The following is a 27,174-nucleotide window of genomic DNA, read 5'->3' on the forward strand; positions in this document are numbered from 1 at the left end:
TATGTAGAAGACTGACTTTAGAAGACTGACTTTTGTGAGGTGTAGGTTAACTCTCAATGTGCCTCAGAGTGGATGTCTCTTGCCTAGAGTTTGGAGTGACTGATAATTGACAGCCAAAGAGAAAAATAAACAGTTTGTACCAGGAGGGAGGATTCCCATGCCACCACACAGTCTAACTGAATGGTCAGTGAGAGGAGGACCCAAAATAACTAGAGGCCCGATGCCCGTTGCCAAAGGGATATCAGCTAGAGGTTTTTCTCTGAACATCTTCACATGAACCATGCAAACTACATCGAACGACCATGATGAGGTGTGATTTATGTTATGCAAGGTCCATACTCCTTTCTATAAGGACATTGTAGCCCTAATCCAGTGATATACATGGTCTGGGCTGGAGCCGGAAATGATTTGAGCCCAACGACAGGGAACATGCAGATCAGAGTAAATGTGAACACCCTGGTGCCAGTGGGACCACGTTGGGGATGGCTAGAGGGGTTGAACAGGATCCAAAAGAGGATGGTAGTCAAGTTTTATAAAACACAATTATACAAATGGTTAAAACAAAGCAATATATATTTAATACAAAGACTGCATGAGACTAATGGCAATGAAGCTGGACCTAAACAGTATTGTGGAGAGTGTGAGGGTGTGATGGAAGGTAACAATGCTATGTAACAGCCAACCTCCTACGGGCAGAAAGGGTGGGCTGGGCCTGGAAAGTGCAACATATAGAGGGTTCAGTGGATTGGTAAAGTAGTACAGGAATTTTTTTTAGATCTGTCAATGACCTGACTAGGTCGCATTCCAGTGGAGTTCTAGAGAGATGAACATGTCAACATCCTACAATCGGTCTCAGAGTTCCACTCTGGAATTTGTAACAGTTCCTTCTGAATCATGAGAACTTTATTAATTTTCATGAACACCAAAACATACCACCACACTCATCTCTGACCAATGGCAGGTGGGCAGACCAGGAAATCGAAGAAAAGAAAAAAACATAAGGAAGAATTATTTTTAAAAACTATTCCTCAAAGGAACATTGCACAACTCATCATTTGAAAGGTAATGGCACAACACGCCAAGCAGAAACTCCCAGGTTACGTTTTTGGCAGGCTTAGAAAACAAGGTTTATACCCAAAAAAAGGGTGTGATGAAATCTCATTTGGCATCCCTTTTTTGGGCTTGCAGGGGCTACGCGAACTAGGAGTGACCACCCACTGGCTAAAGTGTGACCTAGAGGGAGCAAATGGGGTGATTCTCTAGAGCACTCTTTTGTCTCTGTTCCTTGCGCTTTATTTCACATAGAATTGATGCTGTTAAATGTAGAGATCCATGCCGGTTGCCACTGAAGGATGTTTAGATTTCCACCTCTGAGAATTGTGATGGGAGGACTTTATTTTTCCTTTTAGACCGTTGCTCCAGCACTGCTCATACTGCCCTCCACTTCAGTGCTTTTGTTTCCAAGCACAGCACTCTTGTCAGTGCTAGCTTGTAGTGTGGGAACAAATATGCTCCTTGTGGCTCAGTACTGCTGTCTTCCAGTACGGAGCAATTCAGGAGGCTCAGTCTCAATGTCGCTGCTGTCGCCGAATTCCAACATTCAGATCAGCCTATTAGGCCTGCTCCTACCCCAGCAACAATTACGCCCAATTACCAACAAAGCTAGGTTGATCGACAAAGGATGTTATAACATAAGGGAGAGCCCTGCAGGCGGAATCTTAGGCTAAGTGTAATAATATATAACTAGGGGTGTGGTAGCCGCCAATAGAATTAGAACATTCCTTAAGTATGGAGTGTTGTACTATTTGAGAGAAGCTATATTGGTGTTAGTACTAATCACCAGGAACCCAGCATGTAAATATTTTGATTGGTGCTCACATGTGGAGAGATAACAGGACTTTTTTTTTGGAATAAATCACAAATCTGTTATGTGCCCCATAAATTCGGGGACATGCGTTTATCTACATGTATTGTAAGTAGAAATTAAGTAAAAATGATGTTAAAACAACTAAGGCGGACATTGTCATTTTGAATATGCAAACACAAAATAAAAGCAGTACTCATATGTATGTAACCACAGCATAACTGAGCAGTAGTCTTAGAAACAGAGTGGCATACAATTTTACATTTTGACAGGATATTACTCTTGTCAAGAGCCAATCAAATCCTGACATACAGACAAGAACAAGGAACAATTCATTGTTTCCACAATTTTTGTAGTGTGTTGGTGAACTACAAGACATCCAGTATTGCACAGGTAATTAGGATGAAATATAACCAGTGAAACAACAACAGACAATTAGTATGTCTTGCTGACATACTTGAGACAAATCTCCATCGTTGTGAACCTACTAATGTAAGCATATGTAAAACTAAAGAAATGTGTAATTTTCCTAATGCTTCCAGTTTATCACTCGTCCCCTCCAAGGGTACAGTGTGCAATCCTGTCAATAGGGAATCACTCAGAGTTACAAGGCCATCTCCCACTCCTCCCGCCAAGGCCCGCCAGGGCACGCTGGTGTTCGAACGGCACAGCCTCACCTCCTCACATTCCTGCTGGACCCACTTCAAGTATTCACCGCCCCCATGTCAGAGGCTGCTATAGCCTGGCCTAGTGAGTTACGAGCTACCTGGTCCTAAATCCCACCGCCTTTGAGGGGCCAGTTATGTATCCTTATTGATCCAGTGGCATTCCAGCTCACCCAAGTTAACGGGCCATGAAGATAGTTATTGACCCCTGTACCAACATATCGTAAAACCATCCCTCATTACATCTAACGGAATGGAATAACAAAAGCAGCTTGCCCTGTACCCCTGGTAGGGTACCTGGACTCATGAGACAAGGCCCCTCGGTAGGGGTGACTTCACACTGATGTATTGGTGAAACTTCACATTGCATACTGTTTTTCTCTGTCTCCCTCTGATCTTAGATTAATGTATTGTAGGATTTACAGGACATCTTGAAACTGTGTATTATAATGAATGTGCGTGTGAGTGGCCACAAGGGCAAAGTATTAGTGCAGCCACCAATCATCAATCCAGACAGCGTCCGGCCTGGCAGCTCCACCCCGAAGAGCCCAGCTGACCCGTCTACCCCACGTTGGCACCACACAGACGTCCACCAATCCTGGAGCAGTACATGTATACAATGTATATAGCTTAGCCAACACCACCCAATCCCAAAGACTATGTGCCCCCTATAGCTTACATCATGCATGACGTAGTTTTGTAATAAGTAGGACTGTCTTTGCAATTGTCAGACAGAGTGCTCTCGGAGTTTGCAGAGTCCTTTGCATGCCCTATATTGATCTATATAAAACCCTTTTAACTTCACCCGCACTTGGTCGTGGTCTCACTCCCTCCTGGGGTGTGTCCTTATTGCCTCTCATTAAAGGGGGTTTTACTGCCTTGTTGGGGACGCTTACATTCAATTTGTAATCCCATTTCTCCATCTTGGGTACCATCATTACATTCTTTAACAACCTACCCACCTTTTCAGACAAACCAGGAAAACAATTGGAGAATGGTGAATCATTGCTGTTAGTCACAAACATGAAGTGACTAAGTGAAATTACAATGCATTTGGGGATTATTGAGCAGCTTTACTACATTAAACCAACACCTTTACTGTCTGTTAAAAGGCTTTCCCTTTTCTATTTCTGCACAAGGAAGTCACCTACCTGAAATCCTAGTTCCCTATGATGGATGACTAGGATAACATCCAAGTAACTTTTTATCTTTTTCCGCAGAAAAGGGTGCCAGGCCTTCCCCCTTTCAGCTGGATCACTAGACTTCATGGTGCTACCCAGTCAGACAAATATTGAACAAGTGATGAAGTCACATATGACAAGCTTTATGAAAACAGCCTCTTCTCCCTGTGATGGGTTTGAAGTCATGTTCGCCAAGCTCATTGTAATACTATGGGAATGTCTTTTGTTAAACGAAGACTCAAAATTACTTTTTTTCCTAAGAAAATCTGAAAATCAAGTTTGATAAAGGTCTGCACAATACAGAATAAATATGTTCTTTATTTAAATTTCACTTTCATCAATATATTGTGCCATTCCCAAATTACTTGTACATTAAAAACCTAAGATGGACAAGGGACTAATCCACTAATATCCAAATCAGTGTCTTCAACATACATTTATTAAAGAATGAAGCTTATTAGTTGCAACATATATTACTCAAGTTAATACATTTTACTCAGTGTGATATAATGTTAAGTACAAACTCCTGTAACCAAAAGGGTTGTGGTCATAGTCTGCGCAACAGGGGGTGTGACGTTAAGGTGGATGTAGCTGAGTTTCCAGGGTTTTGCTGCATTTAGTTATCACCTTAACGTCCTTGCAATTAAAGGTTCTTTCCTTGAATTTCAAAGGTTTTGTTACAATGTATTGCTCACCTTAACATCCCTGCAACTAAAGTTTTTGCCTTGAATTTCAAGGGTTTTGTTATTCCATACATAATTAATATTAATAATACAGACCTACTCTTTAGACGAAAGTGCGCAAGACAAAATAGCATTATACTTTTTAAAAAAAGTAAGCAACACCAGAAAAATAACCTGAGAGGAAATGTTCCCAAAAATATGCTGGCAAAGTATAAAAGTTGCTCACCTTTAAAACCCAGCAATCTGCCATGAAATATACTCTGGAAAACTAAATCCCAATACGAAACAAGTGCTTGTGGTCTTGTGAGAAGTGTCTGCACTGGGAACTTGACAACCTGAGCAAAATCCTGGTCGCCAAAAACTTGAGCAATCTTGGCAACCTAAAAAAACCTAAGGGGTTGCATCCATTCTCTGAAAAAAAAGTTACGCTCTTCACCCACATGTGTCCTTTACTTGTGCCACAATCAGGGGAAAATAACTGCACCAGTGTCCAGGATGGCAAACTCTCTTGCCACATTGTGGGCAAATAGTCATGAATTACTTGCCCTCTCATAATTTCCCGACACCCCCATGTCTGGCTTTCAACAATACTCTGATTTATAAAGCTAACTTGAAAAGTACACATACCATAGTGTCACACAAATATATTAATACCTATAGAACTATGTTAGGCAAAAAGTGAACAATTATGGCATTACTCCCATCATCTTGACTGTGAGACTCCAAATACCAGAATTCAATTCAGCAAAAGGCAAAGAAATTGTCTCTGAGTGCAAAACTTTCAAGAACTGACAGTAGCACGGTTTTAAAAAGAAATAAGGCGGATGCTGTGTGTTATCAGCCATTTAAAACTTTGAGAGCTCACAATGTTTTTAGGCAATGCGCAGTGAGAATACATTATTTGCCATAGAGTACATACTTTGGTTAAGCAGTGTTCGCCAAGCGGTACACCCCTTTTCGGCACCATCATTTAGGCGCGGGCCGATTGGCAAGGGCATTCCGCCGCATGGCCCATTTCGACACGCCCTTTTTGGCACAAAAGTAATTGCAGCGCTGTTATTTTGGCACAAGGGATGTTTGGACATAGCTGACATTGCAGCCATTTCTAAATGCCCTAATGCTAAATAAGATCACAGGACTGCACTGCAACAAACCTCGCCACCTCCTACTTGCGTTGCATTTCTTTTAATGAAATTAGTTAAATAAAAAATCTTACAGCCTTGAATCCTGGTTTGCCATAGTTGGCTTAGTGCTTCATGGGGCATACATTTCATGCTTGGCCTATAATTTAATATGCTCAATGAGAAAAGGCTAGGTATGAAACTTGTGAAAATCCAAACAATAACATCATTGTAGCATAATGGTTAAGTGCTGCGTCTCAAACTCCTTAAGGCCAAGGTTCTCCGATAGCAGCGTTCAGCATAAACATGATTTTTAAAAATTTCATTTCTTTTTATAAAAATGTGGATGCGGTGTGTTATGAGATATTTAAAACTAAGAAAACACATGGCATTCAGGAACGTGGACCGTCTGCCATCCATGCAGTAACCGGGACCGACCGAGCTTAGTTTCAAAGCGAGGAAGGATCCAGCCCCCTTAGGGCACGTTTTTCCAAATGTTCTTCTAAGGGGGGGCGGCCATATATTAGGCAACATAGCTTTACTGGGCTGACCCCTTCCTCACTTTGAAGCTAAGCAGGGTTTGTCCCGCTTACTGCAAGAATAGAAAACCCACTGTTGCTGTAAAAATACCTATTTTTTGTATTTTATATCATTGACTGGGAGACTACAAAAACCAGACCGCAATTCAGCAAAAGGCAAAAAATGGTCTGAGTGCAAAACCTTCAAGGATATTAGCACGGTTTGAAAAAACTAAATAATGCAGATGCCCATTCGGCTGCCCATCGATGCAGTAACCGTGACTGACCCTGCTTAGCTTCAAAGTGGGGCTCACCATGCTTAGCTTCAAAGCAAGCAGAGGGCCGGCCCATTCCTCGAAGTGGTCTTGTAAGTTTGGCTCATTTATCAGGCAACATGGCCTGAGGAGGCTGGCCCCTTCCACACTTTGAAGCTAAGCAGAGTGTCATGGTTACTGCATGAATGGGAGACCTGGGTGACAATCGAGTCACTTGCCATGGCTTTCAGCTGTAGCCAGTGATTTTTCACCCTTGATGTCACTATAGTTGTAAAACAAATCTTTTTAAAAAAAATAATTAAAAGAAATGTAACCTTGGGTACCAAACTACACATACCCGCGGTTATCTGTAGTCCTTTGTAACCTCAGATATAGCCGCGAATATCAGCAAAACAGCCAGAAAAGAAAATGCTTCCCTGCCCCCAGGCCATCAATGAGGGAGCCCCCCCTCATCTGTGCCAGCTGCCCCCATGCCCCAGATGGCCTCCTCACCTCCCCTGCCCTTTTCCCTTTCACCCCAGAGGCACACTACTTCTGTGACACAGTTTGCTTTCAGATTTCGGCTATTTGCGGCTATAGCCGAGGCTACAGAAAGCTTTGTGTTGCAAACTTGGTCCCTGGACCCCCTCCAGCTCCCAAATTTCACTCAGTGCTTTCTGGCCATCCCCCTACCTCCATCTACCCTGATGGCATTTGTATGTTTTTTTTTTACTGTATTTCATTTTCCCATAACCTCGGCTATAGCCGTGAATATCTTGCATCGAGAGATAAATAAGAAGGCGGTCGTTTCATTTCTCAAAACCATGATCCTGCAATCCCCTTCTCTTTCAAATTTTAAAACAACTACGGCACGGAATAACTCCAAACCAGGCATGAATCACGAGTCAACCCTTTGTGCCCAAGTTGTTTTGGATCTGGTCCAAATCCGTCCAGCGGTTTAGGCAGTGTGCTTTGGCAAAAATATACCTTTTTTGTCTATGGGAAAATGGATTGGCAGTAGGCCGCACTTTTGGAGAAAATAAATTGCTGCTTAGTAACTTTTTTATTTTGTAATGATCCTTATGAACCTTTGCAGTGGGGGCGGGCTTGGAGGAGGGGGAATTGGGGCATCTGCAGACTTAATCACTTCCGAAATTCAGCCTAATCCGTTACTCGAATCAAAGGTTATTAACAATAGAATTTTTAGGGGTTCCTATGTTTCTCCGACTCACCATATCTATTAAACCTTAGGGTCTAACCTCTCGCCCTGGCTTTTCAACCAATACCTGGCAACTCTCACCCACTGCATTGCCATTTTCTGCTCAAATTTCCAGTGCTACGCTGACGACACAACTCATTTTCAGGCTGCCCTCTGCCACCTCCTCTCCCTCTCTCATCTCTGATTGCCTAACTGCCATTCAAGATTGGTGTGCCGCCAATGATCTTTGTCTGAATGCCAGCAAGACGGAGATCCTCCTCATCAGCACACCTTCACCATCCTTTCCCCTCACTCTCTGGCCGGCCTCCCTTGGCTCTCCTCCTACCCCCACCTGCGAGGCTAAGAACCTCAGGGTCATCTTTGACTCCTCCCTTTCCTTCTCCGCCCACATCTCTGAGGTCTCTAAAAAGTCACATTTCCGACTGCACCTCCTCAGAGGTACTCTGCCTTTCCTCTCCTTCCCCCAGAAGCTCATGGTATCCCAAGCTCTGGTTCTCTCTAGCTTGGACTGTTGTAACAGCCTCTTTCTAAATCTACCTGCCTCGACTCTCCGCCCTCTGCAACTAATCCAGAACAGGACTGCGAGACTTGTCCTTGGCCTCAAGCCCTGGGATCGTATCTCTTCAGCTCTGAAATTTCTCCACTGGCTCCCAGTGGATGCAAGGATTAAATTCAAAACCCTCTGCATTGTCCACAAGGCTTTCTGGGGCCTGGGTCCAAAATACCTTCAGCTATCCCTCCGCAAATACCTCCCCTCTCGAGCTCTTCGCTCCTCTACCTCCAACTCCCTCAGGGTCAGTCGTTTTTCTAAGAAACGAGCTGGGGGTAGATCTCTGTCTTTGGCTGGGAGCTCCCTCTGGAACAGCCTCCCTGCCACTCTAAAACTTGGAGAACCATCTTCAGTTCCGGAAGCACCTCAAGACCTTCCTCTTCTTCTGCCTTCGCTCCCCCTCTCCCCTGCTGATCTGTTCTCTCTTGACACCATGCACCTGGCCACCCTCTGTCCTTTGGGCCCAGGTACCTTTTCATCCTGCCACCCTCCCGCACTGCCTCCGGGCCACCCCTTGCACTGGGGTATCAGTAACCATACAGCTCCCCCCTTATTCTTCCTGCACTTATCAGACCTACCCTGTCTGCTGCCTTAAACCTAGCACTTGCAAATTGCTGGCTGCATTACCACTGTTTGTTGCCTTTATAATTTATTTATTGTTATTTATCCGTTTCTCCTCTGCTTCACACTTTCCACCTCTCCCCCTTCCATGCACTTTTCCCCTCCCCCCTCTCCCATGCACTTGCGCGTTCTCAATGTCACTGGGCCTAGTAAGATCACTGTTTTGTTCTCCCCTGTTCCCCTCCCTTGCCTTGTCTTGCTTTGAAACACTTGTGTACGAGCGCGATAGAAATAAAATATCAATCAATCAATAACGTGTAGTTAAGTTACGCCGATTTAACGCAACAAAACCCTTGAAATTCAGCAGTTGTGGGAAGTCATGACTAGCTTAACTCGGCGCGTTCCCATTGATGTCCCTCAATGCCATTTTGTATGTCATTGTCAATCCCTTTTATTATACTATGTATATGCTCATGGGCTTTGCAATGGGATCGGCAGAGTTAAGCTGGTCATGACTTCCCACATCCTCTTAATTTAAAGGGTTTTATTGCGTTAAATCTGTGCAACTTAACTGCACCTTCACAAAAGTTTTGTTATACCATAGTTTTTTTACAGGCCACTTGCCATGGTCGGTGGCCACAGCCTTTGGCTGTGTCCACAGTACATATTCCACCAATATGTTTCTTTTTGACTCACTAGGTGGTCACGGCCTTCAGCCATGGCCACTCTACATTTTGCTCCAATAGGTTTCCTAAACAGGCCCACTAGCCATGGCCACACCAGTAGGTTTCTTTTGGGCACACTGGCCATGGCCACTTTCCATATTGCACAATTAGGTTCCTTAAAGTAACCCACTAGTCATAGCTTTCAGCCAAACCAATTACCCCCAACCTCACTGTAGCTGTAACCCCCCCTTTTAAATAATCAAATTTGTGTAACTTTTTAAAAACTCTTTTCCCATGCCCACGGTTAGTATTACCCAGATAATAGTAATTATCCGCCAAACCACGGTTATGCAAGAGTGTTGGCGCTCTTAACTTGGGTCCCCAGCCTGCTCTCCACTGAGCTCCCTAATTTCTCATGGTGTCCCCACCTCCAGCCTGATGCCATTTCATTCCTTTTTCCTCCTCCAAATGGCTTTTAATCCACTTTTTGTTTTCAGCTAACCCCAAAATAACTGAGGTTATCTCTAGCATTGAGCAAAACTTTTTTTTTTGTTTAATACAGCTTTTTCATTTCTGAAAAACCCCACTGATGCATTGTGAGACACAGTTATAACTTTGGAAAAAGGGCACATACCCTTCTCCGTCAAATATTTTACTAACTACTGGACCGAATAACCGCATACCTATCCCGGATATCAGGTCAATGCTTTGTGCCCAAGTTGTTTCGTACCAGGTCCAATTTCATGCAGGTTTTTTTTGCAGTGCGCTGCACATAAAGTAGGACTTTTTCTCTATGGGGAAGTGAATGGGAGTAGGCCGAAACAGTTTTTTTTTTGCTTTCTTAATGACTAATTTTGTAATGAATCTTTCTCAAAATGTACAGTCTGGGGGGAGAGTGCACAGAGACAAACATTTTGTTTGCAGAATGTCAGCCAAAACCGTCATGCAAGTCAAAAGTTGTCAGCAATTCAATTTTCAGATTTTCAATGGAATTAGCTATGCAACTTAACTATAGTGTATATTGTAGTGTGGCGGATGCCACACTATAGTTAAGGTGAGTATCAAGTACGAAACCGGAAAATCAGAAATGTTATTGCTAATGTTTGATTTCCATGACGGATTTGGTTGATATTATGCAAACAAAAGTCATTTCCACATAGAGAAAAAGTCCAAATGCATGCGCACTGCACAGCAAAAACTGGTTATTCCGTCAAGTAGTAGTTAAAATATTTGACGGAGAAGGGGAGGTCCACTTCTCCCAAAATTATAGCTATATCTCCCATGGTACTTTGCAGCAGACAGGCTGACAGGCATTTCAGAAATGAGTTATTTTTTCCCAAAAATTCTATAATAACTTATATTGTTTGTCAATACTCCCCTGCTCCCACTGCAAATTTTGGGAACAATATGTTATAAAATGAAAAAGGCATTAAGATAAGATAAAAATGTAGTTTGCAGCCTACATGGATTCGTTTTCCCACAGAGAAAAGTGCAGTTTAACAGAAGTAGCATGAAAACCGCTTGTCAGATATTGGCCAAATAAGAAATGGGCACAAAGCACTGACTAGATTTCCTTTAATGGCCTGGGGTAAATCCATCCAGTAGTTTAAAATATTCGACAGAGAACTGGGTACCCCCTGCTCCTTAAAACCTTTACATGAGTGTAGTGCACCAGTTATTGACTAGAGAGCATGTTCAAGCTCTGCCCCCTAGATGCCTCATAAGAAACAAAAATATAAGGTAAGGAAGGACACATTTGAAACCACACTTTAAACTCTCCTGAAAATGCAGCTGCCATAAAGAAAAGTTAGTTGTGCTACAGGTGGGAGACAGATGGAGCCTATCATGAAGGCATAGCATGCATAAGTAGTGTGGTTTAAATAGAATAGGTTAGGTGACAGGTAAGCATGTACACAGTTGAGGGACTCCTTATGCTAATGGGGCAGATCATATTGCAGGCAGATAAGGATGCTGCATATCTATAGGGAAGGTCATTGGTGTGTGGCAGGCATGCATCAGGACCCAGTAGATAGTGAAGTACAAGTTTCAGCAGAGAATAAATGTGACAAGAGATTGTAATTTTAAACTGCAAAACCACAGCCAAGCATCAGGCTTAGTTTGTTTATTTATTATGCATGCCAGACCCAAGGGTATCAGGACGCAGGTACATGAATATTTTCAGCTTGCGGATACAAAGTTACATAGTTACAAAATGACAGATTACAATGGTAAAATGAATATATACAACAAATATATACACATAGCAAGGTTGGACGACCGGGAAAGAGGTGATCAGCATAATATGAACATGTAGGTATCGATTTACAATGGAGGTGAGAGGGGATAGTAGTGTCATTTTCTTTGAACCAGTTAATGATGTTAAGTCTGAAGTTGGAATAGGTTTGAATAATCAGTTTGGCCACACAGCTCAAAGTAGGTAATTCAAACAAATAGTTAATTCTGACAAATCTGCAGTGGCTGCGGTAGCTAGTGGAAAATAATTTCAAGGCTAAGGGAACCGGAAGGGAGTTTTACTTGAAAGAACAAAGTGCACAAGATATCGATGTCCACGGCGCCGAGTGCTCAACCATTAAAATTAATTAGTTACAATAACACGGCAGACAGTGTTTGAAGTTCATGGGATGAAATGAGCTGCACGTGAAATATCCTACTAGCTGACATATTGATGTCTCAGCCAATCGGCTAGGTTTGACAGACAAACACAGATGAGGCTAAAATACAAAATAAATGCTGAGAGCAAAATCTTAAACATGGTCAAAATAGCATGACTCATAACAATAGTTATTCAAAATGTGCCAAGGCAGGATAGTATGCTTACTGGTGCATGACAAGGGGATGGGGGCCCAGAGGCATGGCAAACTCGCAAAAAAACCAAAAGTCTTAAAACTTGCAAGACATCATGGCGGCGATAACATGGGCTGTTTTATTTAATTACAAAGATCAATACACTTATTCCTCTATCCCCATCTGCATCCATATTTCATCATATCCCGGCAGTTCAAGGATAGCCTGATTACATGCCAAGCAATAAACCTGTACCCTTACCTCACTGCATAGCAGTTTAGTGCCAACCAATGACAAGAATAGTGATGTACATTTAATGGGACGTCTCCTGGGTGGAACCTTAGATAGGGACCCATCCCACCCTAACTGAGGAAGGTACACAAAATATATTTAGCTTAGCAAGAGGAGACAATGAACAGTAGAGATAAGTTTTTCTATTTTTTAACTTGGGGGGCACAGTGGCATTAGAAGTGACTAATTTGTGCTATGTAGACCACTGTTGCCTGTAGAAATGTTGGAGAATTACGAGTGAGAGCTTGTCTGTTAATCTTGTTCCCCCCTTCAACCCCCAGCTTTTATAATATTATTTGTTAATAAAGGCTGGGTTACCTCGCATTTATACATACCACATCCTCTGTGTTGACTCTTTATTGGCAATTACTGGATAGAGGGCTATGTTGTCTTTTGGTGCCTGATTAACATGGTTGTTGGTGCTTTGCAGCAGAGAGGCTAATAACTTTTGACTTGCTAGATGGATTTGGATGAAATGTTTTAAGCAAAAGCTTTGTCATGCCCTCCCCAAACTGGAAATTCTTGTAAAAATTCTTTAAAAAATAAAGTTAGTTATAAAAACAGTTTTCAGCCTAATTCCAATAATTTTCCCATAGAGAAAAAGTGCAGTTTTTTAACAGCTGTAGTGAGAAAACCTCTGGGCAGATTTCAACCAAACTTTGGAATGAACACCCACAGGCCTTACAGAGTCTACTAATGTTGTCAAGATTAGAAAGAGTCCCAAAACACTTATGTTCAAGTAGTCACTCCTAGGGGGAACACTGACTGTTTTGAATGACAGCGCTTAGATGGCCTGGCTGTAAGCGCTATATAAATGCCAAGAGCAATCCCATCTGGCTAGAGGTGGTGGGAAAAAGAAGACACCATGTAGAGTTGGGGATTTGGGGGTGGGAACTGGGAGCCAGTGCAGAGTAGAAAATGTTTGGTTTATCAGGAGATGATCACACAAATCTCACAAGATTACAGCTGTAAACGTCGAAGACGCCCTCAGAAATAAATGTGCGCCACACGAAGCGATGAGTGATAGTGAGTAATGGGAGAGGACTAGGGAGGGGAAAAAGCAAATGGGTGGAGTGACTGGACCTAGAAAAAAAGAAGGGGGACACATGTTGAGTGCCTGTCAATGCGGAAGACTGATTCTGATCAATTTCTGTTAGCAGAAAGGATTACTGTGAAATTATCTCGGGAATAGGAGTTCGAAAAATAGGGTCAACCATCTATGGTGCCTACATCTACTGGGAAGGGGGCAATGGGTGTTTGATATCAAATGAACGGCGTGCTATGGCTAGTGGGCCCAAAAGAAAGGTATTGGTGCAAAACGTACAGAGGCCACAGCCGAAGGCCATAGCTAGTGGGCTAGTAGGAAACCAAGTGTAGCAAAACCCTTGAAATTCAGTGAAAAAACATTTGTTAAGATGGAGTTAAGGTGATCAGCTTTAATGTAACAAAACCTCTGAAATTCAATCAAGTCAACCATGGAGAAGAAAATGTGTCGCACAAACCAAACCGGGGTAATGCGCATTAGAGGAAGGCCATGGCTAGTGGGCCCAAAGAAACATACTGGTGCAACATGTACAGTGGCCATGGCTGAACGTCATGGCTACTGAGCCCCAAAGAAACCAGCATAACAAAACTCTTGAAATTCTGTGAAAAACTTTAGTTAGGAGCGAGTTAAGGTGATCAGATGTAAAGTGAAAAATACATAGATGCAAAACCTTTAAATTCAATGAAAAAAACCTTGGTTAAGGGAGAATTAAGGTGATCCGATTTAACACAACAAAACACCTGAAATTCAGCAATCACATTTTAAGCAAGTCCACCTTAACTATGCGTGCCCTGTTGAGCAGCGTATGACAATGAATCACTGGTGACATCACTAATTACATCATACATGACATCACTGATGTCACTGGTTTGATTAATTAAAATTTGAAATATGACAACCCTGTTTTATAACTTGTACATATTTCATACACAGCACAATGTATTCTGCATTTGTTTCTTTAAATGTAACATGTTATACAATTATGTAGCATAAGTTACCGATTTTCTTTATATTAACCACATTTCGCATTCTTAGATTGTATATTATCACAATGCACACAGGCATATACTTTCTTTTGTATGTGATTTAAAAAAAAACTTGTAATTAAGAAAATAATGTGTTCATATAATGTTAGTGAGAATTGTACATTTAAATGTGAACATTGACTATTTTCATAACCCTTACTATTACACATGCTTCTACTTCTATCTATTCTTATTTTCTTTACTACTAAATACATTATATTATGTTTGAAATTACTGAAATAGATTTACTAGAATCCGATACTTTCCCTGCAACAGAGTATTGCAATTGTTTACTAATACATGAAATCAAACCATTTGTATAATGTTACATATTTTTATTTTAAAGTTTATAAATTGATAAGTATTAGAAATGAATATGCCACGCGAAATCATATCATATTTCTGTATCAGTGTATAGTTGCATGTCATGTTGCTATTACGAGTAATAAAATATGTATCAAAAGAAGTGAACAAAGAAATTCTAACTCGTTTAATCAGTAATGTCACCAATTATTGATCTCATTGCTGATGTCATGTCTGATGTAATTAGTAATGTCACCAGTGATGATATTGTGGTCATACCCTGCGCAACAGGGAGTGCAGTTAAGGTAGACTTATCGAGCAAATCCAACTTAACTATGCACTCCCTATTTCAGTTTTATAATTGGATATATAGATACACATATATGAGTGTTTACTTTAGTCTGGGTTTTCTTGCCCTCAGCCTACAGTCATTAGGCCAATCATATAATATGTGGGCATCACAGCTAGATCCTTATGGACTCAATGCTCAATGTCCTGGAATTCTTGGAATAGTGCTAATTTGAACAAGCTGTTATTTTCCATGATATTTCATTCAAAAAGTTGAATTCTCTTGGAAAACCAATATATATCTTCAGGAAGTGTCTACACAGGAAAGAGGATATTAGGATGTTGATTGCTGCATAGCTTTTCTTAGCAGAAATGGTTTAAAAACGTAATGGCATAAAAAAGGAAAATATTCAAGCACACTCTCCTGGTAATGTGGCTGTTGGAGGCTAGCCAAAATCGCTTGTTTATATTTCCAATGAATGAATTGGCCAAATGGGTAAAATGCACAATTTCGGTCCCTTTCAACAGTTTTTCTGAACTACTCCCTCATATTTGAAAATCAAAAATTGTACGGTTCCTTGGTTTATGTTGTAAGCCCAAAACGGTGCTAAAGAAGTGCACTTGCTGCTATCCTCACGATTCAAGAAATTACAATTAGCACAAATAGACATTCAACTTATTTACATTTCTTTTTAGCTAGTGTCAATTTAAAAATATTATTCATATAATTACATTAGTGCAGCAAAAATTGATTTAATAGAATTTAGGCAGGATAACATGCAGCATACTGACCATTTTTGGTTGCCAAGTAACGATTATCAGGACTGAAAGCCAATGTTCCCACACCCAACTCAGGGTTTGCACGATCAGAATCTGGTTTGATGGTCCGCAAGGAAAGTGGTGGCTGGCAAATCTCATCTGAGGTGAAAGAATACAGATACGAGATATTAGTGGCCCAATTCGCAAAATGAAATTGTGATCTGTAAATGGTCTTGCATCCAGAGGGAAGTGCAACCCCATACGTGTACACAATGCAGGCACTTCACAAAGTTACACAGACTTAAGTTCTTCTTGCACAGCTCTCATCACTTAGGTATAATTTGGATAATCACAAATTGCAAAATTGCTACCTTTTATCCTCTGGCAAATATGAAAAGGAAGGGGTTGGGACTGGTTAATGGGGATAAAGCATATCTTTGCATGTTGATGTGTGCAGTTACGGGTCTGTTTCTAGGTGGTTTATGTCGAGAGCACTTGAGGCATCTGTGTCCAGAGGTTAGCCTTGTATGCCTGTAATGTGAGGATAGATTGGTCAGGACTGAGAGGTGTAGTATTCTTATGCTTGATTTCTGTTAGTGGTGATCAATTGCCATCTTTGGATGATTTAATTGGTATGTGTACTGTGGGCTGGATGCATATTTTGCATAGTTAGTCATCCAAATTACCGCGAGACAATTAGAAGAAAAAAAATTACAGTGGTGATATAATTAGAGTGGGATGCCTAGTAGTATCTTTGTGCACCTGAGGCTGCTTTGGACTAAAGGTCCTCAGTCAAGTCCTGCCTGCCATTGGTTTAAAAACGTAATGGCATTTGGGTTTTCAGCTTTCTCCCATGACCCTTCCGGTTGCAGCTTTGCAGAGCTGGTCACCGTTTCCTGCATGGGATTTCAAGGCTGGAAACACACCAGGTAAACTTTGAGACCATTTCGCTCCATTGAGGGGGAGCTAGAAACATTGTGTCACTAGCCACAGAATCTCTTGCTATGGAATAGGACAGCATTCTGAAAGTCGGAAAATTGCAACCCTGTATCCCCTATTCCACACAGTGTCCCACAGGTCTCGCAAACATAGGAGAAGAGTCCTTTGATGTAGTAAGGAAAGTTGTAAAAATATCTAAACACTCACTGCTGTCAGCGAGTGGGTCAGCAGAGGGAGAATTCAAGACACCATGTTTAAGAAAACTCCCATCTGAGGGTTTGTTTTTAAATCAGTGCTGCTCTACATTATAAACTGGTTCCTTCCCAGTAACATATAGATATAGGATAACATACGATTATGGACTACGAGTACAGAAGTAATGATATGTTGAGAGGTTGGTAGTCTGCTGCCTGAATGACACACTTTAGGACTAGCTTTCCTTGGTTAAAATCTCAGATTTCCTGCTCTGCAAATCACTACATCACTATGCCTTACCTTCCATAGATGACAGAACTGGAATCATTTAGAAGTGATTATTTTAGGCATGCACTACACAAAGACATTTACACTTGTGTGGTTCAATAGACTACATATACTATTGCTCTATGTATAATATACATTATATTGTGCATTCCATAGGACTAGTTGTCTCTTATGTACGTTTCTCCTCATACAGAAGAGAAATACATCCTTCTACAATGTTTGCTAAGTTTGTGTGCGTTCAGCGAATTGTGATTAGAACCGAGATGCATCTTGAAGATGTAGGCATGGTAATGGGCGATAGGAAGGTACCACTTGTGTGGTTCAATAGACTACATATACTATTGCTCTATGTATAATATACATTATATTGTGCATTCCATAGGACTAGTTGTCTCTTATGTACGTTTCTCCTCATACAGAAGAGAAATACATCCTTCTACAATGTTTGCTAAGTTTGTGTGCGTTCAGCGAATTGTGATTAGAACCGAGATGCATCTTGAAGATGTAGGCATGGTAATGGGCGATAGGAAGGTACAGGGCATTATAAAGGAAGACCAGGCACAGAAGTTATACTAAGTTAATACTAAGTTCTTGTTCCATGTAAAAGAAAGTGTTAAAACGCCAGTTTTCGACACATAGGGGGTAATTCATAGAATTTAGCACACAAGTGGCGCACGCGGCTGGCGCACAGTGTGCGCGTGCGAATCCCTGCGCCAGCCGCGTGCGCTAAAATCAATTTCCGCGCACAGCGTATTCATGGATTCCAGCTACCAAAACCAGCCGTGGCGCACAGTGGCGCAGCGACCCTGCAGCAGCGCCAGTTACGCCCCCAAGAACGCCTCTCACGCAGGGAAAAGCCATCAAAATCCCCAATCCAGTGCAAAGGGCTGCGCTAACCCTGTACCAGCACGGCAAGCGGGCTACGTGCATCACTGGGGTGCGCGGGAAGTACCTCACGTCATTTCAGCTGGGTGCGTGTATTTCAGGGGTGCGCTGGAAGTTCCACACGCGATTCCATCAGGGTACGTGTACATCAGGGGTGCGCGGGAAGTTTCACACATAAATTCAGCAGGGTACGTGTATATCAGGGGTGCGCGGGAAGTTCCACACACGAATGTCCTGGCTACGTGTATTTCGGGGTGCGCGGGAAGTTTCACACGTGATATCAGCAGGGTACGTGTATGCCAGGGGTGCGCGGGAAGTTCCACACGCGGATGTCCTGGCTACGTGTATTTCGGGTGCGCGGGAAGTTTCAGACGCGACATCAGAAGGGTACGTGTATTCCAGGGGTGCACGGGAAGTATCACACGCGATTCCATCAGGGTAGGTGTATTCCAGGGGTGCGCGGTAAGTATCACACGCAAAATCAGCAGGGTACGTGTATTTCAGGGGTGCGTGGAAAGTATCACACGCGATTCCATCAGGGTACGTGTATTACAGGGGTGCGCGGGGAGCACCACACGTGAATTGCACGCGTGGGTCCTCCCAGGTGTTCCCTCTACACCCTCCACGGCCCCTGCAGGTGGCCCACACCACAGGGGCCTACCCTGCACATGTCCTGCAGGCACCCCATCCACCATGGCCATGCCCCCCAGCCAACCCACATGTCACCTTGCACTGCTGCCCACCAACGCATGTCCCCCTGCACCCCCAGCCACCAGGGGCAGCCTCCACCAGGTCCCCACCCATGTCTTCCACCACCCCCACCCCCCCAGCAGTGCAGGGGCAGCCTCCACCAGGCCCCCACCCATGTCTCCCATCACCCCCACCCCCCAGCCACCAGGAGCAGCCTCCACCAGGCCCCCACTCATGTCCCCTATCACCCCCACCCCCCAGCAGTGCAGGGGCAGCCTCTGCCAGGCCCCCACCCATGTCTACCACCCCACCCCCCAGCAGTGCAGGGGCAGCCTCCACCAGGCCCCCACCCATGTCTCCCACCACCCCCACCCCCCAGCAGTGCAGGGGCAGCCCCCACCAAGCCCCCACTCATGTCTCCCATCACCCCAAGCCACCAAGGGCAGCCTCCACCAGGCCCCCACTCATGTCCCCTATCACCCCCACCCCCAGGGGCAGCCTCCACCAGTCCCGCACCCATGTCTCCCACCACCCCCACCCCCCAGCAGTGCAGGGGCAGCCTCCACCAGGCCCCCACCCATGTCTCCCATCACCCCAAGCCACCAGGGGCAGCCTCCACCAGGCCCCCACTCATGTCTCCCATCACCCCCACCCCCCAGCACTGTGGGGCACCTGCCAGCAGGCCCCAACTCATGTCCAACCCATGTTCCCCTGCACCCCCACCCCCCAGCACTGTGGTGCACCCTCCACCAGGCCCCCACCCATGTCTCCCATCACCCCCACCCCCCAGCAGTGCAGGGGCAGCCTCCACCAGGCCCCCACCCATGTCTCCCACCACCCCCCAGCCACCAGGGGCAGCCTCCACCAGGCCCCCACCCATGTCTCCCACCACCCCCACCCCCCAGCAGTGCAGGGGCAGCCTCCACCAGGCCCCCACCCATGTCTCCCATCACCCCCTCCCCCCAGCCACCAGGGGCAGCCTCCACCAGGCCCCCACTCATGTCCCCTATCACCCCCACCCCCCAGCAGTGCAGGGGCAGCCTCCGCCAGGTCCCCACCCATGTCTACCACCACCCCCAGCCCCCAGCAGTGCAGGGGCAGCCTCCACCAGGCCCCCACCCATGTCTCCCACCACCCCCACCCTCCAGCAGTGCAGGGGCAGCCTCCACCAGGCCCCCACTCATGTCCCCTATCACCCCCACCCCCCAACCACCAGGGGCAGCCTCCACCAGTCCCGCACCCATGTCTCCCACCACCCCCACCCCCCAGCAGTGCAGGGGCAGCCTCCACCAGGCCCCCACCCATGTCTCACATCACCCCAAGCCACCAGGGGCAGCCTCCACCAGGCCCCCACTCATGTCTCCCATCACCCCCACCCCCCAGCACTGTGGGGCACCTGCCAGCAGGCCCCAACTCATGTCCAACTCATGTTCCCCTGCACCCCCACCCCCCAGCACTGTGGTGCACCCTCCACCAGGCCCCCACCCATGTCTCCCATCACCCCCACCCCCCAGCAGTGCAGGGGCAGCCTCCACCAGGCCCCCACTCATGTCCCCTATCACCCCCACCCCCCAGCAGTGCAGGGGCAGCCTCCACCAGGCCCCCACCCATGTCTCCTCCCACCACCCCCACCCCTCAGCCACCAGGGGCAGCCTCCACCAGGCCCCCACCCATGTCTCCCACCACCCCCACTGCCCAGCAGTGCAGGGGCAGCCTCCACCAGGCCCCCACCCATGTCTCCCATCACCCCCTCCCCCCAGCCACCAGGGGCAGCCTCCACCAGGCCCCCACTCATGTCCCCTATCACCCCCACCCCCCAGCAGTGCAGGGGCAGCCTCCACCAGGCCCCCACCCATGTCTACCACCACCCCCACCCCCCAGCAGTGCAGGGGCAGCCTCCACCAGGCCCCCACCCATGTCTCCCATCACCCCCACCCCCCAGCCACCAGGAGCAGCCTCCACCAGGCCCCCACCCATGTCGCCCACCACCCCCACCCCCACCCCCAAGCAGTGCAGGGGCAGCCTCCACCAGGCCCCCACCCATGTCTCCCATCACCCCCACCCCCCAGCCACCAGGGGCAGCCTCCACCAGGCCCCCACTCATGTCCCCTATCACCCCCACCCCCAGCAGTGCAGGGACAGCCTCCACCAGGCCCCCACCCATGTCTCCCACCACCCCCACCCCCCAGCACTGTGGGGCACCTGCCAGCAGGCCCCCACTCATGTCCAACTCATGTTCCCCTGCACCCCCACCCCCCAGCACTGTGGGGCACCTGCCAGCAGGCCCCCACTCATGTCCAACTCATGTTCCCCTGCACCCCCAGCACTGTGGGGCACCTGCCAGCAGGCCCCAACTCATGTTCCCCAGCCAACATGTCATCACAATCTAGATCCCTGGTCCCTATGGTCAGCCTCCAAATGCAAAACACCCACCCGAGTATTGCATCCACCCACTTAGAAATGGCAATAACATGATAGAACACCAATTGCAAGTTTGGAAATGAACACATGTCCCTCACATACACCCAATGGGTGTCAGTGAATCTCAAAACCCATATCATGATATGCATGAAACCAATGAGATGATACTACACATTGAAGTTTGACCAAAAAATATGTATTAAAGGAAACATAAATTGAATCAAAAATAAACAAACAGAAATGGGAATGTAAAAAAATGAAAAGAAGCATGTCCGTGAAAAAAAGCAAAACCAAAAATCATAATCCAAAGGAATGGTGTCCAAAGTCACAGTCCACAAAAGAAAATCCAATGGAAAATTATAATTGAAAGCCATTGCTACATGGGTAAATTGTAAAAGAAAAAGAAAATCCAACAGTGAACTATGTACAGATGAACAAGCCAGGGTCCATTATCCCAACAAAAGAAATGAAACCTATCTAACACTAACTAATAAAAAAAAACTATATACAAAAATGTGACCCATTGTCCAAAAGGTCCAAAAAAAATTCAAAAACAAAGGAAACCTAACACTAACTACATAACTATGTACAAGGGCAGCGGGCTAGTCTGACGGCTCACTTTTGGATGTCCCGGGCCAGGGCATCATCAAACTCCTGCTCAATGTCCCAGAGGCGGTCCTCCTCCATGGCCCGGAGGGTCCGCAGGGCCGTCGACGTGTCCACCTCCAATCCCCTGCGGATTGCCTCGAGGCACTCGGCCCGCCTCAGGGCCCTCCACATGGAGTTCTCCGCCCTGACCATCGTGAGCCGTGCCTCTTCTGTCCGCTGCCGCTCCGCATCTATGGCGTGGCCCAACCGCTGCCACACGGAAGACACTTTCTGTCCTGGGTCCTCCTGCCCTCCGGCTGATGCCTGCCCCTCCGATGTTGAAGGCCCCAAACCTTCATGGCTCCCACCACGTTGCTGCTGCTGCTGTGCCTCTGCCCGTGCACTGCCTCCTGCTGCCTGCACATCCTCCGCTGGCTGGGGTGCAATCGATGTGGCCACCCCTGCTGGACGTCCGACTCCCGACTGTGGCAGGGATGCCTCCTCCACCAGCCTGGCCGCACCGTCAGAGGCAGCTCCACATGGCACCCAGGTGACTGATGGGTGGGAAGATGGCACGGAGGACGACTGCCGCACAGGTGGTTCAGTTGAGGAGGGGGTCGCAGCAAGCCCCATCAAACGGAGGAATCCGGCCTGGGTGACCTGTCCCAGTAGGCCGACGCTGTCAACGAGCCATTCGAGATGACGTGCAGTCTCCTCATGAAAAGACTGCAGGTCACCTCGCAGGGCCCGTTGACAACGCCACACCAGTCAGGACAGGCTCAACCCGGACCCGGATAGCCACGTCCGCAGGCAGAGGAAGGCCAATTGTCGTGAGCTCATCCCCTGCCTGAAAACGGGTCTGGATGTAGGCATCCCTGCTGGTGCAAGATGATGCAGGGACAGGATCAGGGACAGGATTGCACACAGGCACCTCCGCGGCGGCCTGTGCTGCCTCCTGTCCCTGGTCCTGCACTGCACCACTAGCACCAGTGGGATCCCCACCTCCAGACCCAATCTCTGTTGCTTGCACGTCCTCCTCCTCCACCAAACCCCCCACCAACCTGGATGACTCCGTGCCATCTTCCCCCGTTGGGCCCTGTGGGGTCCCAGCTGCCCCTTCTGCTCCCGAGGAGTCCAACTCCAACCTCCGCCTCTTGGACCTCCCCCCGGCAGCTGCAGCCTGGGACGCGGCACCGGACTCCTCACTCCCCGACGAGATCACAACATGGTAGGGGAGCCGGGCCTTGCGTCTCCGGCTGGCGGTGGGATCCCCGCCGCTGTGCTCCACAACACCTTCTCCGCCCTCTTCATCAGTTGACGCTGCAGACAGGGAGAAATAAAACGCAGGCATCAGGGCACTGTACAATGGACACATACACACATGACAGTTGTACATGAGTGGCATTGGCAAACCTCAGACATGCCATCACAATCCCCAACACACATGTCATTTCAACTCGCACACATGAGCCATACCACAGCCATATCGCAACTGCCAGCACCATCCATACACATACAACAGCATGAGCAGGCAAAGCTGAGCCAGACATCACATGCAACACAGGAAGTGCACTACACATGTACACACACCACCACACTTGCATGCATGTGTACACCTCTGCCAAGTGTCGCAGTGTTCAGATGGGCATCCATGTCACATCTGCCAATCAGGCTTCCACATCCCGCTGTCACATGCATCCATGTTGCATCACTGTTGCACCCTTGTCAAATACACACAAATGCACATGTACACAGTGCTGATACATGCAGCTGAAAACAACATACATGCGTGACATCACAAACATGTCTACTTACATACACATTCATCCAAACATGTGTGCCCACACAACTGCATTTGGCATGCAAGCCTACACACACAAGCACCATCCATGTCTCACACATTACAGCCCTCGCATGTTTTAGCCTCACGGCCCTGTACACCCCCACCCATACTCGACCCCATACAAACAGATGTGCAACCTGCACACTACTGAAACATCACCACACGCACAGCTCACAATCATGATGCATGTACACTTACCGCTCGACTCCAGACGGGTCTGCCACTCAAGGACCTGGACGTGGAGCGCTGGGGATATGCGTTCCAGGACCCTAATCTGATCTTCCGACAAGTGGCCCCGGCGCCCCTTAGCATCCGCTGCCTTCAAGAGGTGCCGGGCCTTGTTCAGGGTCCTGGACCTGAAGTCCTCCCAGCGCTTCTTGACATGTTGTAAGTCGCGGACTGCCACCCCCTCCTTGTTGATGGCAGTCACGATGTCAGTCCAGATCCGAGTCCGTCCTTCCTTGTCGGCGCGGGAACTTCCGAAGAGGGCATCATGCTGCCCCAGGACTTGCTCCACCAGGACATCAACTTCCCTGGCACTGAAGCTGGTGCCCCGCTGCCTCTCTGGCCGGGGGTTGTCAGTGGTGCCAGATGTTGCAGTGCCCGACATGACAACCCCAGAGGCAGGAGTGGGTGGGCAACTGGGTCCTGGGGCTGGGCTGTGGAGCGATGGAATCCCAGTCGGGAGTCTTCGGTTCCAGCAGGGGTGGTCACAGCAACAGCACCCCTGGCTGATGTGCAGGCAGCAAATGGCAGGGCACGTGGGCAGCAGGCAGTCAGGCAGCAGCAGATGGCAGGTGGGAGCGTGCTCGGGGCTCTGGGGGGCAGTAATTCGGCCTTCTGAGCAGGAGCGTGGTCTTCGGTGTGCTTACGCGTGGCCAGCTTGATACGGAGTGATTTGGCATGTGAAAATTCTGCACGTCAGCGTGTAATTCGAGGAAAGGCCCTTAGCGCGTAAGCGCGTCTGCACGCATACGCAATTTCATTGGACAGAAGGCCCCTCAAGCGCAAGCGCCCCTGTGACGTGACGCACACAGGCGTGCATGGGCATTTCAGCGTGCGTGAAAAACTGCACGTCCGCGTGTAATCTGAGGAAAGGGCCCATGCGCGTAAGTGACGTGACGCGCGCGGGCGTTTCCCCTCAGCACAGGTTAAAGGTGAGCGGGCCCAGCAGTTCGCTGTATGTGCCTTTCGTGGAGACCGACGTGTGTTGCTGCTTCCTGTTTCGCGCGCCATCACAACTTCACAGATATCAAAGACGTATCTCTTCTTTTGGCGGGGGTATTGGCTACGCATGTTTTTCTGCATCGTGCTAGTTAGACGATGAGTCGCACATGCTCTTTTTGCCACTGTGGGTGCCCCTGTGTATCGCACCCATTTTCGATGTCATAGTAGCCTGCGTGTCCCACGCGTACGCGTTATTCGTGTTACTGGGTGCCACCGCGTACTGCGGGAGGTTGAATCCACGCACGTAGGCTGCAGGGTTGCGTGCACGCTTTTACTGCAGTTTTGGGGTGCCTGAGCTTTGCGTGACCCGTCACTACATCACCGGGGTCACATACAGCCTTGCAGGTGCAGGGGGGCTGTTAACATCTTGCTTCCTACCCCCTTCACCCCAATTGCCCAGGTCAATTGTGGTGTACACATTCCATTGGCACCACTCCATCTGTGCCGGCACTACTACATCTGTGCCATGGTTGGGAGGCCACCAAAGGTGAGGGGCGCCTCAGCTGGGTGTCCTCCTCATGGCGGGCGTGGTCGGGGACGTGGCCGTGGTGACCAGGGAGTAGGGGGGACTCCAGGGTGTCCAGGGCGGCCACAGAGGGGGAAGAGGCAGGGGTGGGCCACTTGAGCACAATGTTGTGCCATGTGTCGGTGCAGTCATGCCACCACCCCCTGTGGTTCAGGGGGATGCAGCTTCTGCATCTGGCACTGGCGCCCGTGTGACCCGGCAGTCCGTTCCATCGACTGCCACAGGCCCAAGGGTAGTGGTAGTTGCAGGTGCAACTGTGGACACCGCCACCCAGGCTCAGGGTCTGCCAGCGCAGGCTGCGTTGGCACTTGAGGAGCCCTTGGTAGATCTCCAACAGGCCAGGAGGGAAACCACAGGGGCAGGCCGGGCTGCTCAGACCAAGACACGTGTCCCTGGGGCAGTCATGTCATCTGCTGCCCCCGAACAGTTGGGTGTTGGCAAGTGCAGGGGCAGTTGCACCCAACAGCACCCCGGTTGTGAGTCTGCCAACCAGGACCGTTGCAGTCAATGACCCTGCCACAGCTGATGTTGCTGCGCAGCGTCCATTAGTGGGCACCCAGCTGCCACTGACACAAGTCAGGCCTTTGGTCATCCCTCCACCTGCCACTCCCTTGGCTCAATCCACCGAACCCACTGACCATACTGGTCAGGGCGGCATTAGCCAGCCAGGGTCTGCGCCACAGTCCAAGAGGAGGAAGGTTGCACCTGCAGCACAGGCTGGGACCCCACACACAGCCACAACCTCCTGCACGTCGAGGAAGAAGCCTTTCTGCAAGCAGGAACTGGACTTCCTCGTGGACTACGTGCGGGGCCACAGCCGTAACATGCTAGTGGGTGCCAATAGTCAGACTACGGCTGCCCAACTTGACACCCACTGGAAGCATGTTGCGGAACATGTCAGTTCATTCGGCCATGAGGTGCGCACAGCGCAAGAGTGCAAAAAGCGTTGGAATGACATCAAACGCAGCACTAAGGCTAAGCGTGCCTCTAATTACAACTTGACTCTGGTGACTGGCGGTGGGCCTGCACCAGAGGAGGAAGAGCTCACTCCGCATGAGGCACTCGTTGCGGAGTTCATACCACCTGAATTGGTCGAAGGAGTGGGAGAGATGCTGGACTTTGATGCCCAGTCCAGTGAGTGTTGATGCGTGTTTGTTGAGGACGTGTGTGTTTCACTTGTGGGATGTGTTGTGCATGATTGCCACTACATGTGACGTGTACATGGTTCTGATGTGTAAGTAATGCAATGCTTCCGTCATGCATGTCTCCTCTGCCTGCATGCGGGGCCTCCATGTAGGCATGCACCCTTGCCCCTCCTCCGCCACTCTGCACCCCAATTCCACCTTTGCACTGTTGTTCTTCAATCTTGCCAATGTGTACTTTTTTGTTCATGCGTCCTGTGTAGATGCTAACTTCCAGCGTAGAATCTGCCAAACATATGCCGTGTGGTACAGCCTTAGTACTTGATGCAGGGTATCTCACTTGTACTGTGCATAGGTCAGATGTCCCGCAGGGACAGGAGTGCCCATTCATGCTCCATGTGCATTGCACGCATGCCCCTATGTGTCCTTGACTGGATGATCACTGTAATACAAGTACTTGGTTGCATACACTGCCTGCCATCTCATCAGCCTTCCCATGTCAACTGTGGCTCAGTCCTACGTTGCACACATGTTTAGGGTCTGACAATCTGTGTGGCTCACAGGCCTCAGCCTGTTCAATGGCCAATGACTCTGTCCAACTGTTGTTGTGTCTTCTTCACACATGGGCGGAAT

The 27,174-nt window shown here is 47.7% G+C and overlaps 1 protein-coding gene and 1 long non-coding RNA gene across 9 annotated transcripts in view; one reads left to right on the forward strand and one right to left on the reverse strand.

The window, feature by feature from the left end:
* WRAP73 (WD repeat containing, antisense to TP73) overlaps positions 1–27,174 on the reverse strand; it is a 1,098,908-nt gene that overhangs the window by 147,188 nt on the left and 924,546 nt on the right. For all 4 annotated transcript variants that reach the window (XM_069610231.1, XM_069610230.1, XM_069610233.1 and 1 more), the window contains one exon: positions 15,831–15,956. In XM_069610231.1, coding sequence (XP_069466332.1) covers positions 15,831–15,956 — 126 coding nt within the window. The remainder of the gene's footprint in view (positions 1–15,830; positions 15,957–27,174) is intronic.
* Positions 1–27,174, forward strand: part of LOC138472189 (uncharacterized) — a 156,639-nt gene that overhangs the window by 65,117 nt on the left and 64,348 nt on the right. The gene's annotated exons all lie outside the window — the stretch shown is intronic.

Source organism: Ambystoma mexicanum, chromosome 8 (genome assembly GCF_040938575.1).
Source record: "Ambystoma mexicanum isolate Mex_15411 chromosome 8, UKY_AmexF1_1, whole genome shotgun sequence".
In the NCBI taxonomy this organism is placed as follows: domain Eukaryota; kingdom Metazoa; phylum Chordata; class Amphibia; order Caudata; family Ambystomatidae; genus Ambystoma; species Ambystoma mexicanum.